The 17,020-nt window shown below is 39.5% G+C and overlaps 1 protein-coding gene across 3 annotated transcripts in view; it reads right to left on the minus strand.

Annotated features, from left to right (window-relative positions):
- The window catches only part of STARD13 (StAR related lipid transfer domain containing 13), a 209,622-nt gene that overhangs the window by 18,923 nt on the left and 173,679 nt on the right, over positions 1-17,020 (minus strand). For all 3 annotated transcript variants that reach the window (XM_016199524.2, XM_016199522.2, XM_016199525.2), the window contains exons 4-7: positions 13,715-13,778; positions 2,915-4,311; positions 1,629-1,802; positions 304-463 (exon numbers count right to left, since the gene is read on the minus strand). In XM_016199524.2, coding sequence (XP_016055010.2) covers positions 304-463; positions 1,629-1,802; positions 2,915-4,311; positions 13,715-13,778 — 1,795 coding nt within the window. The remainder of the gene's footprint in view (positions 1-303; positions 464-1,628; positions 1,803-2,914; positions 4,312-13,714; positions 13,779-17,020) is intronic.

Here is a 17,020-nt window from a genome sequence, read left to right on the forward strand (position 1 = left end):
GCATTGGGACAATAATTATAAAGAAAATGCAGTACACAGTTTCTAGAGAATGCAAATTAGACATCACAGCTGCAAACTATTAACATTAACTTTCTGCCATCACTTTAGGGAGTCATTCGAGGTGCCAATGAGGAAACATCCTCAAACAGCTTGACAAGGATATAGCCTGGTCAAGTCAAATACTGACCTATAAAGATGATAATGCCTTTTGTTTTTGAAGCATGTCCTGTCTGAAGGTGGACAGATCTGACTCTGTCTGGCATTTCACAAATCCAAGGCTGTGTTTGGGATTTCCAACCATACCTGATCGAGGCAGTTGCTGCGAAGATATCTGAGTGCTTGCTGAATACTCTGAGGCAGGGGCTGTCCCGTTCTCTGGACGTGAACTATAAGAGGAACGCCAAAAACAGCTTTGTCTTTGTAATCAGGAACTTTCATCCTCTTCATGAACTTTGGAACTGACCTAGAATTCACAGAAACCAGGTCATCAAGCCTCCTGGGGCCTACTTCTGGGAGAGGCTGTGAAAGCAAGCAAGAGGGGGAAGCCAAGCTTTTGTTGGAATATCCAACAGGCACGGTGGAATTCAACATTTCTCTCTTAATTAATTGCAGTACATGGAAGGACTACGCGTGTCCCTTGCCTAGGTTAGAACTCTAGCTATTACATAGCATGATTCATGTTAGCAGATGGATTTATGGCTCTGTTCTCAAGTCAAGTGTTCGACTTCCTAATTGCTTTGTGACTACATACCTCTCAAGTAATAAGCACTTAAAAGTCCCCAACAAGACACAATGAAGCACATTTAAAAACTACAACAAAAAGAATTAACTTGGTTGGGCTGGAGGAGAAACAAGGGGAGAGAAGATAAAAAGCATTTCTTGGCTATAATTTTCTAGAACCAATAGTACTTTTTAAAGGAAATTTTAATGCACAAGTACATATTAATTTGATCATGTAACTGATAACTTTCTAAATTATTTTTATAAAAGCTTGCCAATTCTTCTCTCTATATAATGTATACCATAGGACAATTAGTGATACGTTTTATAATTTTTCAAATCATCTGAAGTAAGTCCATATTTGAGTTCTAACACATGCTTTGTCAATTCCTTATTACAAAGGTTTTACTGAATATTCTTTTTTTTATTTGTCAATGAAATAAATGCAGACATGTACTTGAAGAATGAAATGCTTTTTGAATGAATCACCTTTTGAAAGAATCAATGCTCTAAGTGTTGAGCTCTGCATTGGCCTGCAGGTATAAATAACAGATGTTTCCCTGCAAACTGCCAGAATTACTTTACAATAAGTTTATTTTTAATTCCTCTGTTCACAATTAATCACCCTTTACTTGACTTTTGTCCTTCTTGGAGCTTGAGTGCCTTCCCTGGACACTGGCAGAGAGCTACAAATAAAGCCATGCTTCCTGCAGTCTACATCTCGTCTCTGCTGAGGCAGCCCAGAAGGCAGACAGTAAAGCAAAACTCCGGGCATTATTTTCAGGAGGTGAGCCAGTAAAAGCAATGACTGGGCTTTTCAGAAATCAGAAAGCAAATACTAAAGCTTTTGTAATCGCGTGCTTAGCTCTAGCACAAACGATGCCTTCCCGAGGGAAAGGGCTACGCACCATGTCCAGCCGTGCTTGTTGGACATGGAGTGCTTCTCCATGATGGCCGTGAGGCGGAGCAGCGAGAAGCGCTGGAGCAGGTTCAGCTGGCCGGCAGTCTGGTTGCTAATGTGGGGCGATGCTGTGGATGGCTGAGGCTGGTGCGAGAGCTGGAAGCTGTTCCATCGGAGTCGCCTTTACCAGAGAGACCGTCAGAGGAGCAGTCACAAAGTGGACTTGTTATCAGAAACACAGGATGTGACTAATTTTTAAGTAGCTAATCAAAATAGATTCTGCACCAAGAAAATCACCAAGCAAATGGAAACAGAAGACACAAATGTACAGAACAGACCAAAGAAACTGCTTTTTCCAAGTCTGATAAATCTGGAAAAAAGTCATTCTCTGTTTCATTAGGATGTTTAAATAAGTTATATAATAAATTTTATTTGTTCATTCCTAAATTTGTTCCCAAATGTTGAAAGCAGCTGATAGTGTGTGTGTGTGTGTGTGTGTCTGTGTGAGAGAGAGAGAGAGAAAAAGAGAAAGCTCAATGTTTGGGAGCCCTAGAATATTTTCATATTGCCATCCTGTCTCTGCACTCTAAGTCTCCTTTGGTATTGAGATGAAGCCTGAAAGTGTTAGGCACAAATGAGGCACTCCTGAAGTGATGACACATCAGTGAGTCCCAAGGGACACCACTGCATCCACTAGATGCACACACATTATTACTCTTTCTACCAGTTAGGCCCATCCAGGGCCATTTTTCTAGGGTACTTCTGAAATGGTGTTAGTATAACAGCTTTTATCCACTTTATAATTGGCATTTTAAAGCCAAAATAAACGTTTGAAGTACACACCTTAGATCTCAGAGTTTTCTCATACAGTTAAATTAAAAATAGTTTAACATCTGGAGTAGAGACATTTTAATCAATATTGTTGCAAGGTCATGGGAAGCACCTGTGTACAGGTACTGGGCCTCCGTTATTAGTGGTTATCTAGCATAGATATCTAGCATAGGTGCTTAGCACAGACCTTTGCACATAAGCTCAAATTTTTTTTAATTAGAGGGTACATTCAGAGAATTAGAGGGTACACTCAGAGAAATAAATGTGAGGAAACACAGATGCAATCACCATGTTAACTGTAGAGAAGACATACTTCTGTTCAAACGATTTCTAACCACATACATCACTTAGAACAGTGTCAGGCATTTAGTAAGTGCTCTATAAATGTTTGTTAAATAAACAAACAGATCATAATTATTAAGAAGTGGATTAAAAATCACTTCACAAAATCATGCCACCAACCTGTTTGGCCTGGTCAGAGAGGCCCCTACACCAGAATCCCTCCTTTCTCTGACCCCGGTGGCCTCCGACTCATTAAGTGATGGTCCATCTCTTTCCATATCACTGGGTGTTGTCTGACCTTCGGAGACAGAGTTGCCTTCAAAATCTAGGGTGATCTGATTAGGAGATGGAAAGGGGCATAAACCAGGTTTTCTAACCAAGGTGTCTTGTGCTTGCAGTTCAGGCAAGACGTGCTTTGACCAGTCATCCACTACCTCTTGGAGCCCACTGTCGTGGTGCAAAATGTCACCTGAATGAGGGAAGAGGTCTTTCTCCAAATCCAAAAGGTCTCCTGTGCTGGCATACAAATGGGAGCCCGGGACATTGTCATAGATACTGACTCGACTTGCTCTGTGGCAGGATGCCATGAGCCCGGGCTCCCTGGCACCAGGGCCCTGCTGTCTACTCAGGGAGATGTTACCAGACCTCCAGTTCACCCCACTGCTGTTGTCTGTCGGTGAGAGGCTTTCGATAGACAGTGCCTTCGGGAATGTTCCTGGTTTGTGATCCTTGGGAACATGCACTACCAAGTTCTCCTGGGAATGAAATTCATGTGTGTGGTTTTGGTCACCTGAATCCCGTGGTGCTGTCCCGGCCAGCACATCCAGGTCTTCTAAGTACATGCCCCCACGCTTGTGGGCCTCCTGGCACTTCCGTTCCTTCAGGCCAGGCGTGCTCAGGCCACTAATGCTGTTTTCCAATGAGCTACTTTCACTACTCCATTTGTTGGAGCATGGAAGCCCTTTACTGCAGGCAGTCCGGGGTGAGTTCTGGAGATCTCCATTTGGTATCTGGATGCACTGCATGGCCTTAAAGGACTCCGGCTCCTGCTGCAGCACAGGCCCACTGATCACCAAGCCACCTGTTCGCCCTGACCCCTTATGCCTTCCATGTGCTCCTTTTGCTCGGAGTGTTTCCACGCGTTTCAAAAATGATTTGGCTCTGGCCCTGCTGGGTTTCTCATTCTTTGGGTGGAAAGGGTAGTTGAAAACGTCTTTGGGGGACTGTGGGAGGCTGCTGCTGAATACCGTGGCATCCAGCATGACTGGGTTATCGGAGCAGTACTGGCCAGAGCAGTCGAACGCCTCCTGGCCAGCACCCTGGCTGCCTGGGTTGCTGCGTCCATCACTCCCACCACTGCTCTCACTGTGGATGGAGCAGACCTCAGGCTCACTCAGGTCTGTGAGGACACTCTCACTGCTGGTTGTGTTTCTCATTCTAATGTCTCCCGATGATCCAGTTCTGTCTCCTCCAGGAAACAGTGTGGGGAGGTTGTCCACGCGAGACCACCGCCGGCTGGTTCTTTGGAAAGTCCATTTGTTACTGATACAGAGATCTTCCTCATCCGAGTCATCACCCTGAAAAACATCAAGGACAGTACACATTGGCTGGTGGCTCAGATGAAATGGGACATCTAGGGGCCAGGGCAAGGTCCTCCCATCTCCTCTCTCTTCCCTCCATTTCATGCGTGTGCCCCTCTGGGTTTTGGGGGCACCTTCGAGTAAAGGTGCTTCCACCATCACACATTGTCCCGTATACCCTCTCCTCCTGGTCAGAGCACATGCCCAGGTTGTGGGCTTGATCAATGACTCGCTCATCATTGATGTTTCTATCTCTCCCTCCCTCTCCTTTCCTCTCTCTGAAATCAATAAGGATATATTTAATAATAATAATAATAATAATAATAATAACAATTTCCTTCCAAGATAAATCAAATCATCAGCTCCTTCCTCCTCCACCTCACCATGCATATTGCCAGGGCCCAACTCAGATGATTTTCAAATATATCCCTTGATTCCGTAGCTTTACTCCCCTTCCCTTTCTTTTCTTTTTCTTTTTTTAAATATATCTTCATTGATTTCAGAGAGAGGAAAGGAGAGGGAGAGAGAGAGCTGGAAACATCAATGATGAGAGAGTCATTGAACTGCTGCAGCCCGCAACCCGGGCATGTGCCCTGACAGGGAATCGAACCCTGATTGCCTGGATCCTAGGTCGATGCTCAACCGCTGAGCCACACCCCGCCGGGCTCCCCTTCCCTTTCTTTAGGCCCTTGGCACCTCTCTCTGGGTCCATTAGTCAAAACCTGGCTAGAATCCTTGACTTGTGTCTTCCCCATCTAAGCAGCTTTCTACAGTGTAATCCAAATATGATCACATAAGCTCCCATCTAAAAACCCTTCAGCTTCCCTTGGCCTTCCTAACAGTCTCAACGTGGAATTCAAATCCCTTTCACCCTGGCTGCCATGTACTTACTTCCCTTGCCTCATTTCAGTTGTTCCTCCCAATTTCCCTTCACTCTGCTCCCTAGCACACAACCATTCCCCAACACTCAGCTCTGTTACAGGATTAAGAACCTAAAAGGATATACATGGCCCACTGCTGAGAAAGTTCTTCCCTGGTTGGTCCCTGATGATTCTTGGGTACCCAGCTCACCTGTGAAGTCCTTCCCTTTGAAGCCTTTCCTGACTGCTCCAAAAAATGACCACTTTCTCCCCTGCAGTCCTGTAGCATTTGGATAAGACCTTTATTGTAGTATTTACTCCAATGATAACTTTAGCTCACGTCACACACCCCCATTCTCGATCATTATAGGTGAGCGCATCAAAAGCAGAGCCTGTGTTTCTGTTTTATTCATATTTATCCCTCCCAACGCCAAGCTCATAATAATTGCTCAATAGATTTTTGTTAATTGAATTACGTTTATTTTATTTTACTTTGACATCTGGTTCTAAGACCTAGGTACAAGAGCTAGTAGAAACAGAGCTTTTGTGACTGTATGTAAGTTGCTTACTCTCTCCAAAGTTTCTATCACTTATAAAATGGGACTAAAAATAGGGCCTGCCTCCAGGGTTCATTGAGGGGATTAAGTAATATAATGCACTTAGAAGTCCCTCATTGAGGAGTGCTTACTTGTTATTTTCTTATGTTTGTTCAACTGCTTATCTATTGCCTGTCATCTTTTTATATATCTAATATCTACCTTAACTCTCTTTAACTTTGACATTTACCCTATTTTCAAGGAAAAGTGAACAGATGCTCAGTCAATAAATGTTGAGACATCCCCATTCTTGTTTATTTCTTGAAAATCTAGATTCATTTTGGTTGGATTAAATGACAAATTTGAACATTCAAGTATAAGGTGGAAGAAAGTACAAAACCAAAGCATTAACAAAGAATTACATAGGTTTGGGGTCATAGTGGGAAATTAGCTTTTAGTTTTAAAAATAGTGCATAAAGGTTTGGCAAAAGAGTTTAAAAAGTTGTATAAGTGGAAAAAAGGCAAGACTCTGGGATGATGACTGAAAATTATACTTTCTTTGTAGCATTTTCTACTTCCTTTTCCCCTACAATTGATACAATAAAACCTGACATCTGAAGGCCATTATATATCATGTTCCGTGATAGGTTGAAGGTTGAGTTCTGGATTTTCATATCACATTTCAGGAAACTAGTGAGGGGAAATTGATATTAAGTAAGCATTCTGAAAAAGCCCTTTTAGCAAACAGTTTTTGAGAAGGCAAAAGAAGGATATGCTTTTAAAGAAATTATAGATATTTTAAAATAGAAACTATAATCTTTAGTGTTTGCTCCAATGAACTCTCTCAAACTAGCCCAAACTTGGTTACTGATGCTAGAAAACCACATGCTACTTGGATAAGGATTCCTTTATTTTGGTTAAGAAAAGACACCAAGCTGGGCACTGTAGACAGGGAGTGGAAAGCCTGCCCATGTCTGCTAGGCTGTAAGAGCTTATTATACTAGCTTTGCGTAAAGGGAAGGTATTTACAACCCAACGAAGGCATGCATGTGAAAAGTGGTGACCTGCTGGGGAAAAAAGGCAAACAGTTCAGGAAATTTTTTCACTATTTAAATTGAACCAAAGTAGAAAAACGAAAACCAAACCAATAATAAATAAAAACAAAACAAAGAAAAAACACTCATTGTCCTTCAGAGCCTTCTCCTTCACCATACTATGTCCCAAAGGATATTGACATGATTCTGTATCTTTGTTTTTCTCTAATGCAGGATCTTTTAAACCATTGATAGTGACATACAATAAGAAATACATTTTCTATTACAACTCAAGGCACACATAAATATTATACTAAATAAATAAATAAATCATACTATAGCTATCCTGTTTGTACTCTGATATAGTTTATTAAAGTATAGTTGACATACAATATTATATCAGTTTCAAGTGTACAACAGAGTGATGCAACATTTATACACACACTTTACAATCTGATCACCATGGTAAGTTTAGTAGCCATCTGTTACAGTACAAAGTTCTTATGATATTTATTATTGACTACTTTCCCTGTGCTATATATTACTTCCCCATGACCTATTTATTTTATAGCTGGAAGCTTGTATTTCTTATTCCCTATCACCTTTTTCATCCATCCCTTCGTCTCTCTCCCATCTGGCAACCATCAGTTTGTTCTCTGTACTTTTGAGCCTGTTTCTGTTGTGTTTGTTTTATTTTGTTTTTTAAATTCCACATATAAGTGAAATCATATGGTATTTGTCTGTCTTTGTCTGACTTATTTCATTCTGCTGTACTCTGATAGTTTATAATCTAATTTAGTCTGTTTTCTTTTTAAAAAAATGTTGTCTGTGCCCTGGTCGGTATGGCTTGGTGGTTAGAGTATTGGCCAACACACCGAAGGGTCGTGGGTTTGATTGCTTCCAGGTCCAGGGCACATACTTACGTTGCAGGTTTGATCCCCAGTCCCAGTCAAGCTCGTATGGGAGGCAACCAATCCATGTGTCTCTCACATTGATGTTTTTCTCTCTCCCCCTCTCTCTCTCCCCCTCCCTCCCTCTTTTCCACTCTCTCTAAAAATCAATGGAAAAAATATCCCCCGGTGAAGAATATTTCGAGTGAAGAAAAATAAATGTTTGTGACCCATCAGATTTATGTGACAATCCATTAATGAGCCATGATCAGCAGTATGAAAAACACACTGCACTAGAGTTTAACTTTTATACACTCAGGGCCCAACAGACTACCAGATATGTAGCAGACTCTCCAGTAATAGTTGTGGAAGTGTCCTTATTGGTTAAGAGGTGATCAGATTTCATCAGGTTAATAATTTTTTTCAGGCTAAAAACAAATAATTTGATCATTTAGAAATGCAAAGTGGAAATATCTAGGAGTCAGATGTATTTGTGAGAAAAAGAAACACCAAACTAGCTTTATTCTCCTATCTTAATGGTTTAGTACCATGAAAATACTATAGACATAGACTGTCTGGATTTTGGCAAGGGAGCTGGCAAAGGCTCTCCTAATATGGTTGTGCCAGAGATGGCTAATTGTGCTGGATGCTGAAGAGAGTTTTGTTAGTAACTGGTTGAGTACTCTACCACAGAGTGTGATCACAAGACTGAACACAACTAAGGAGAGATTAGTATTAAAACAACAACAAAAAAAACCCATTTTAGATATATATACCTTCCTGTGGGTAATGCTGTCAATCCAAAGTAAATTAGATAATAAACAAGAAACTCAATGTCATAAATACTCAGTCGCAGTGCTTAATCAAAGTCTGAGTATAGGCATTTAACATGGGAAAATGCTATCTCAAAGTAAACTTTTTGTTTAATTGCAACAGCTGAACAGCAAAAAAGTTGTAAGTGCAATTAGAATTCTTCATATTAATTGCCTATATGTACACTTTCAATAAAAATGTGAATTTTGTAATTCTTTTCTATTCCTCATTTTATTTGTTTTGATTGTATTTATCAAAATGCAATTTTGTGTTTATTAAGTCTAATAATAGGACATTTAAGCTTCTATTTTCCATATTCTTTTTTTTCATTTCATATTTCTAGTAATTTATTTGTATTGAATTTTACAAAAGTATCTTGGCCAGTAGCACGCTGGAAATTAAAAACAAAACAAAACAAAAATAGTCACTCACCACAGGCAGTTTGAGAAACTTTGTTCTAGACTGAGCATAGGTAAGAAAACTTTCTGTGAAGGGTCAGATAGTAAATATTATAGGTTTATGGGCCATGCAGTCTCTGTCACAACTACTCAGCTCTGCTGTTGTAGCCAAAAAAAAAAAAAGGGGGTATGACTTTGTTCTAGCACAACTGGTATCATTGTAATTAGCTAAATATTAATAATAAAAAAGGAGCAAAGGGGAAGCCAGACATTATAGGTATATCATTTGGGCAACTTCACCAGGAAGCTACAATTTCATACTCCCCAGGGAACCACTGGCCCATTCCCTGTGGGGAGGGCTCCAACAAAGGGGAAATAGATGCATGCTCAGTAAACTTGGGGTGACATAGGGAAGGTACTTGCCTGTCAGTCAAACCTGGGACACAGATTGTTGGCCAGAATGGGTGGGAAAAGTGCAAGACCTTGAAAATTGAAGAATACATAATCCCCTAGACAACGGAGCTTGCTTTCTCTTGTGGCTCTTGGCTCTCTTGCATTTTCCCATAGCCCATGGCCATGTGGATCCCACATGCAATGGACTAATGGACTACAGTGGGGAACACAAGCTAAGCTAGCCCGATGCTGTATTGAATTGCTCCAACATGGGAAGGAAACTCTGGACACTGCCTATAATTTTAGCCCTATTAAAGCCACAGTTACACTTCTTCTATGGCAAGGCAAGGGGAAATGGTACCTTGGAAACTCAGGGGTTTGATTCCACAGAAATAAAGCTTTCTACAATATTTCATCCTCATGTGTGAGTCTCAGAAATTTTTTTTTCTTGGGATATCACAAGAAATCTATTACTATGAGCAACAGGTGGGGACTAGGACTTCTCCCCAATGGTAACAACTTTCTTTAGAAAAACAGAAGAAGTATTTGGCTGACCCTAAGTCAAAAGGACAGAGCTAAAGGGTTGCTGTATGAAAGGGTAAATCTGTATTTTGTGCTTTTCCACAGAAAAGAGCTGGAACTAGATAGGCAAGTTTACACTGAATCAACTTTTAGCTTATTATATGGAAGACTTTTAGTAATTAGAAGCAAACAAATTGCCCTGCAGTGTATGAACTCATCATGTCTAGATGCTTACAAGCAAAGATTGAGAGACTTATGAGGAATGTTCTAAGAAGTAAATCCTGCAGTGAATGAGAGGTTGGAAAAGATGAAAGATCCTTTCCAACTCAAACAGCATATGGTTCTAGGACATTCACATGTAATTATCTTCATTTCAAGACAGTAATGCTCTGCAGCCACATGAATGCTGGAATGAAATGTAATCTTTCTCTCATTTGACTTTACTGTGGGGAGCCACCAGGAGGTGTCTTATTTGTTGGGAGATACAGGGGCATGAAATGCAGTGGGGCTGTAGACCAGGCCTCTTGACAAATGCAGCTGCTTGAAAACGCTGATGGCACTCAGGCTGGGAGATGCTGCTGCAAGGTGGCAATTAGTCATGGTTTCTGTATTGCTGCCCACCTTGGTCATGATGTCAGAGTGCTTTATGATAACTATAATTTTAATTAGAAACTTCTTTGAAAACCGCTCTTTCTCTCATGGGAAATCTTAGGAAAGAATCCTAAAAACACACAGTTTTTTGGAGTCTCCAGTGTGACTTTAGCTTTGAATATAAGTCATATCACATAAACACTAATCATAATTAGGGGATTTCAATGTTGGCATAAAGCAAGTGGAGATTTTGTGGGAAATACTGAAGAAAAAACACTTTTCTGAGAACAAACAGTGCTTTCATGTGCCTTGTTTTTCATTTAGATGAAGCTCTAATATTTACTTTTTTTACATAAAGAAGAAAACATTCTTAGCTGAAATTATATATTCCTCAGAGACAAATGTCAATCAGACACTGCAAAATGAAGGTGTTTTTTAAAGTGGAATTTGGCCATATCTTTACACTGGGAAGGAGCCCACATGAGTCCACAGCTGCATGAGGCAGCTAATCCATAGTTACACAGAAATTCAGAAGTTATATTCCATTAAAGTTAGCTGCAGCCCAGTGTGGCTGGGTCTGCCTGTTCCGAAGCAGGCATGTCCCACTATCGATGCAGCAAGGGGAGGAGCCTGAGGCCAGAGGCAGGGGGCGGGGTTGGCGTCCTTAGGCTCCAGAAATGCTTCTTGGTTGGGTTTTACGAGTCTTTGAGTAAGGTTTGTGGCCAAACTTGAGAACACACTTCTCCCCCTAACTCTTCCAGAGAAGGGAGGTAATCTTGAATCTTTAAAAGACCACTTTTCACTTCTGCAAGGAGAAAATCTTGTGCTATTTGTGGGAGGGCAGGTGTGATTTCATTTTCCCTCATGCTTTACAGATGGTATTTAATGTACAAGAAACGTGCACACCTAAGTCAGTATGAGTGAGGCTTTACCATCCTAACCTAGACTTTTTTTTTTTCTTCCTTGGATCAACTCACCACATTCTTCAAACAAAATCAAAGGAGAAGACAACGAAAAATAGAAGAGTAAGATTTATGACTCATTCACTGTGAGAGATCCAGAGATGTACATATGGCAAGAAACATCTCTCTTCTAAAAACAACAATAAAAATACATAACTGTGTGTTTTGCTGAGGAAACACTTCCAGGTCTCCGTCCAAGGGCCACTGACTCAGGCTCCAATATGTTTCTGAGTATCTGTGAAAGGCAAGGAGGGCTTCAACCCCCGACTCTGTTAATTGTGAGTGGCTTTGAGTGAGTTACTACCTTTAATTTCCATCTGTATCTGTGACATGGGGTTAATAATGAGGACAGTGCCTGGCACACAATAGGCCATTTGGGGATGACATTCTGCAAAATCACATGTCTGGGCCTCTGCAGATTAGAGATGAGGATTATATTTTTATTTTTTGGATTGCTTAAAATGGGTACGTTTTAACCAGGGGAAGTGCTGCTTAGTTTTCTTCCGAATAAAACTAATTCCAAAGTGGGTTGAAGCTTAAACATGGCATCTGGTTCTCAAGTTTCACTTTCTATTTTTTGGTCATTTGGACTATTCCTGGTCTGTATTTATTTTTGTTTTGTGTTGTTGATATTGTTGTGGTTTTTTGTTTTGTTTTATTTAGCAGTAAAAGGAAGGACTAGCCTATGATTTGTGTAAGGGGCAGATCATGGGAACATGTGTCTCCTGCACAGTTGCTGAGACCACAGCCCCAGATGTGGGTCATTTCTGACATTTACAAGTAGGTGAAGACCACAGGTTGAAATTATTTATTTGAAAATTCAGGCTATAACTGCCCATTTTACAATGTTCTATTCATGTGCATGAATTGGTGAAGCCAATAGCTAAGTAGGGGCTATAAGTGTGTGTGCCAGTTTATCCAACATAAGGAATAAATTACAAATGTCAGAATACTGAAGTGATCAGTTTACAGAGGAGCTTTTCTGAAGGTAACACATAAATAGTCTAACACATATCTCAAATATGGTTTTGGAAAGGCTGGTGATAGTATAAGAATATAATCACTCCACTTGGTTGAAAACAGATCATGTCATTAGTTTGGGACACTTTCCTTTGCAATACACTGCAGCTGAAGGTCTGCATAGGCATTGGCATAGGCCAGACACACTTTAGACACTCAGGCGTGGCTGTGTTCAGTTTAATAAGAACCATGTGTTACAATCAAAACAAGATCTGACCCTCATGCTTCAAATGGTATATATGCTTCTTAAGGGCTCCATTCAGCCAGACAGTTATTGGGATGTTGATTCCCACATTTTAAATTTGTCTTTGGTCTGGACAAATTGCTCGTTTTAATATTTCTCTGGATATTGTTTTTCACCATTTTATCACCTTAGCTTAAATCTTTGGTTTCTAGATCAAACCCCAAATTGATTTAAGGTGAGGTCAACCAAAATTCATTTGTTTTGTTTTTGTTTTGTTTTTTTTTGGTGCTATTTTAGAGCAGAACTTCAAGTTAAAGTTTTTGTGTTTTTTTTTAAAGAGTAAGTTACTCAGGAATAACTTAAAATCCTTTGGGTTTAATGATTTCTCTATGAATACCAGGATAAAGAACACTTTCTTATGACTCAAATATGCTGTCTCTGCTTCTTCAAAATACACTGAGCAATTTGTTACATGTTAGTGATGTGAAATGAAAAAAAGTAGTTAATGATCTGAACTCTGAATTTCCTAAAAGGATCAATTCAGTGAGAAAGAGAGGTCTTTCAGCACAGTGGTTAGGAGCCCCCATTTTGAGTTAAACATGCCTAAGGTTGAAATTCTGCTCTTGCCATTAGTTAAAAAAAGAATGTGGACAAATGACTTAACCTATTCAAGTTTTACTTTATCTAGGAAATAGAGAATCCCTACTGCAATGAATTAAATGAGATCACATATAGTGAACCTTCCTAAGAATGAATGCCTCTGGAAATGTACCTGAAATAAAATGCTGTGGGAAAGAATGAAGCAGAAGACATTTGGCATGGACCCACAGCCTCTTTTCTGCATTCTCTTCATCTACTAATATCTGTGGAGTATTTGACTCAAGTACAGAGTGGATTATTTGCACCTTGACACACTTCTGAAAGATTAGCATAAAGAATTAAGACGTTTTACTTCTTTATGCAAACCCACTGATAAAAACTAAAGCAAAATGAGATGGTGAAACAAACAGACCCTGGCCTGGGTTTATAATAGATTTATTTAACCTTTAATGGTTATGATAAGATGGAGTATTTGGAGAACAAATGTAGATGGTGAGGCCTTTCATAATTTTGCTTAGGTTCATATTGTTTTAAATATATGAATGCAAGCTTCTTCTGTTGGTATAGCCATGGTGTTAGTAAGGTGTAGACACCTACCTTTTTCCTTTGAAAGTTCACATCAAGTTTCATTGAGGCACACTTGTTCAACGTATTTAGTCGTCTAAAAAGAAAGAAAAATGTGATTGCTACCACTGATGAACTAAATTTTCTCTCCAGTTTGTTAATTCTCATTCATTGTCAGTGAAGCTGAAAGTGAAGAAACAATCAGTTATGTCCCAAGAAAGTAATGAACTTACAAAAATTTCCCTCTAGAGCAGTTCCCATTTGTCCTCCAGCCTCTAAACCTGAGAGGACTCTGCCATGAAGACTACCAATCTTTGCCCCTTCCCTAATCTAAACCTGGTCCTTTCCCTGCTTGTCTTTCCACTGTTCTTGGAACCCATACTCAATCATTCTAGCCATACTTTCACCAGCCCCTCAATTTGTTTGCCACCTTGATCTTCTCTCATGCTAGTTCCCAAATTTGGATCAACTCAACTGTTTGTCTTCTCTCTTGCTCTTGGGCTGTTGGGTATAAATTAAAAAAATAACTCACATTACAGTGAGTTATATTATACATGCTATGGATTGACTTGTGTCCCCCTCAAACTCGTATGTTGAAGCCCTAACCCCCAGTATGACTATTTGCAGTAAGGAGTAATTATGGTTAAGTGAGGTCACAGGATGGAACCTTGATCCAGTAAAACTGTTCTTATGAGAAGGGACACCAGAGAGTGCTCTCTCTCTCAGTCCACAGGATGAGGACACAATGAGAAGATGGCAGTCTACAAGTCAGGAGGAGAGTCTTCATCAGGAACCAACCCCTGCTGGCACCTCAGTCTTAGATTTTCCAGCTTCCAAATCTGTGAGAAGCTAAATGTCCACTGTTTAAGACACCCAGTCTGTGGTGTTTTGTGATGGTAGCCCATGCTGACTAATTGATTTCCATTCTCAGCTGGGTTCCCAAAATTGCTACCCAGCATTCCTTGTATTTTTTCCTCTGGTTGGCTCCCAATCTCAGATCATAAAAAAGATGCCAGTTTCTCAATAGATGACTTAGCCACCACCGCCAATGAGAAAATGCAGCTTAATATAAGCTATTTGACATACATTCTTCTAATAATCTTTTCCTTCATCATAAAAAATATGTTCTTATTTTTTTGTCGTTGTTGTTAATCCTCACCTGAGGATATTTTTTCCATTGATTCTTAGAGAGTGTGAAAAGGAGGGAGGGGAGAGAGAGAGAGAGAAACATTGATGTGTGGACACATCAATTGGTTGCCTCCCAACACTGGGGCCAAGGATCGAATCTGCAACCTGGGTACATGCTCTTGACTAGAAATCGAACCCAGGACCCTTAAGTGAAGGCTCTAACCACTGAGCAACACTAGCCAGAGCCCTATTCATTTTCAAAGCTAATCCTTTAACCTTGACTTTTACTTCAACATCCACCACTTCATTTGGGACTTTGAAACAGCACCTCATTTATTCCCTCTCACCTCAGCAAACTTCTCACTGCTTTTCTTCTCTTTAAGCTCATCCCCGTTTTGAGCAAACTGACTAATCAACTAGTTAGCTACCTAAGTAAACATCACCTCTCTTTCAGTCAAGCAGCTCTACTACCCTTCTTTATATACTCAGTTTGCTGAGAACAGTCTCAATTTTCATTCATTTCAACCCACTGCAATCTAATTTCATGAAATTCTTTTTCCAAATACCTTTATTATTTTGTTATATTTGGTTACTCTTTAAAAATCATAGTTACTGAATGCATATGTTTTAAAGAGTCAAACATTAACCTTCATGTCATTTTTCATGTACCACTCTTTAGGAGCAACTCTTTTAACTGTTTCTTTTGGTGTTTACCTCTAACAACATGCTTATACCGTTATTTCTTGACTTTTCAGTTTAAGTTATTATTTATTCATTTTGTGCTATGAAAGATGAGGATTTATTTTTTTACTACCTATTCCGCATTCACCTCCCCACACATTCACACCCTTTGCCTCTTATGACTATAGTTGTACTACAATTTCATAATTTTTTGCTAAATCAGTATTCAGTGTTTATTGGGGCCATGTTAAGTGCTTTTCACTCTCAACTTCTCATTATGCCAGGAGGTAGTAAACATTTGTTTACTTGTTTTCATAATTTTCTATGTACTTATTCCTAATTCAAACTAAAATTCCCCCCATTACCTAATCTTTAAGTGTGTTAAAACATATCAGGTAGTCTATTAATTTAATTTCCTTGGAGACATCTCTGTCAGAGCTTTCTGACCTGTTCGAGTCAGAATTTTCAGGGTTTTTTGTTTGTTTGTTAGTTTTCCATCCAATAATCTGGAGCTGAGTTACAAAGGAGCCATGGTAATTTCAATATTTAGAATGTAGATAGACTGTCACTTAAGCCCTTGTTTTTGAAAGAGTATCCCACCTTTAACTATGTCTGATGTCTCCTAGTATAGGGAAATCTGTTTTAGACTCTCCAGGGAATAAACATATAGCTTTGTGATGATGGTAGGGAAGTAGTCACCCAAATATAGATTGGGGAAATAAATCTACTTTAGATAAAATTTTAAACAAATCTCTTCTTTTAAGTCCACCTTCAACCTCATTTTCCATTTTTGAGCTTTTTAGGATTCTGTAGTACAGACTTCCTCCACTGACCATGTAGATTTTATTTCTTGAGGTTGCTAGTCCTCTATTTCGTATTTCTGTTTTTCTTCTTTGAAAATTTTATAGTTGTGATCTCTGTATGAACATTTGTTTTTGTGAAGGAATGTATCCTTAAGTTAGTGAGAATTTAAAAGCAAGCAAATTCAGATGTTCAATCTCCCGTCTTTGACAAATGACTTTTTTGTTATTCTGGGTATGCATAGATCTTAAGTTTTCAAGTCAGAAATTTTTGGCAGTTGTGACTACCCTCAAACAAGGTAAGAATATTTCTTCACTTAAGAAAATTCTCTTGTGCTCCTTTACTGTAAATTCTCCCCCGCTCCACCACAACCCCTTCCACCACCCCAGGGGCATCCTGTTTCTGATTTCTATCATCCATAGATGGGTTTTGCCAGTTCTTGGTCATCACATAAATGGAATTTCACAGTATGTTCTTTTTGTGTCTGGCTTTTATTTCTCAGCTTAATTTTTTTAGATTGATCCATATTGTTGAGTATAACAGTAATCATTCCTTTTAATTGCTGGGTAGTATTTCATGGTGTGAAGATATACAGTTGGTATACCTATTCTCTTGCTGATGGACATTTGGGCTGTTTCCAGTTCTGACCAATAATTTTTTAGTTACCAAGTCCCAAAGCTACTTTTTAGCAAAAACATATTTGTAGTAGTGGACACTAATTACTACTTG

Source organism: Miniopterus natalensis, chromosome 2 (assembly GCF_054644295.1).
Source record: "Miniopterus natalensis isolate mMinNat1 chromosome 2, mMinNat1.hap1, whole genome shotgun sequence".
In the NCBI taxonomy this organism is placed as follows: domain Eukaryota; kingdom Metazoa; phylum Chordata; class Mammalia; order Chiroptera; family Miniopteridae; genus Miniopterus; species Miniopterus natalensis.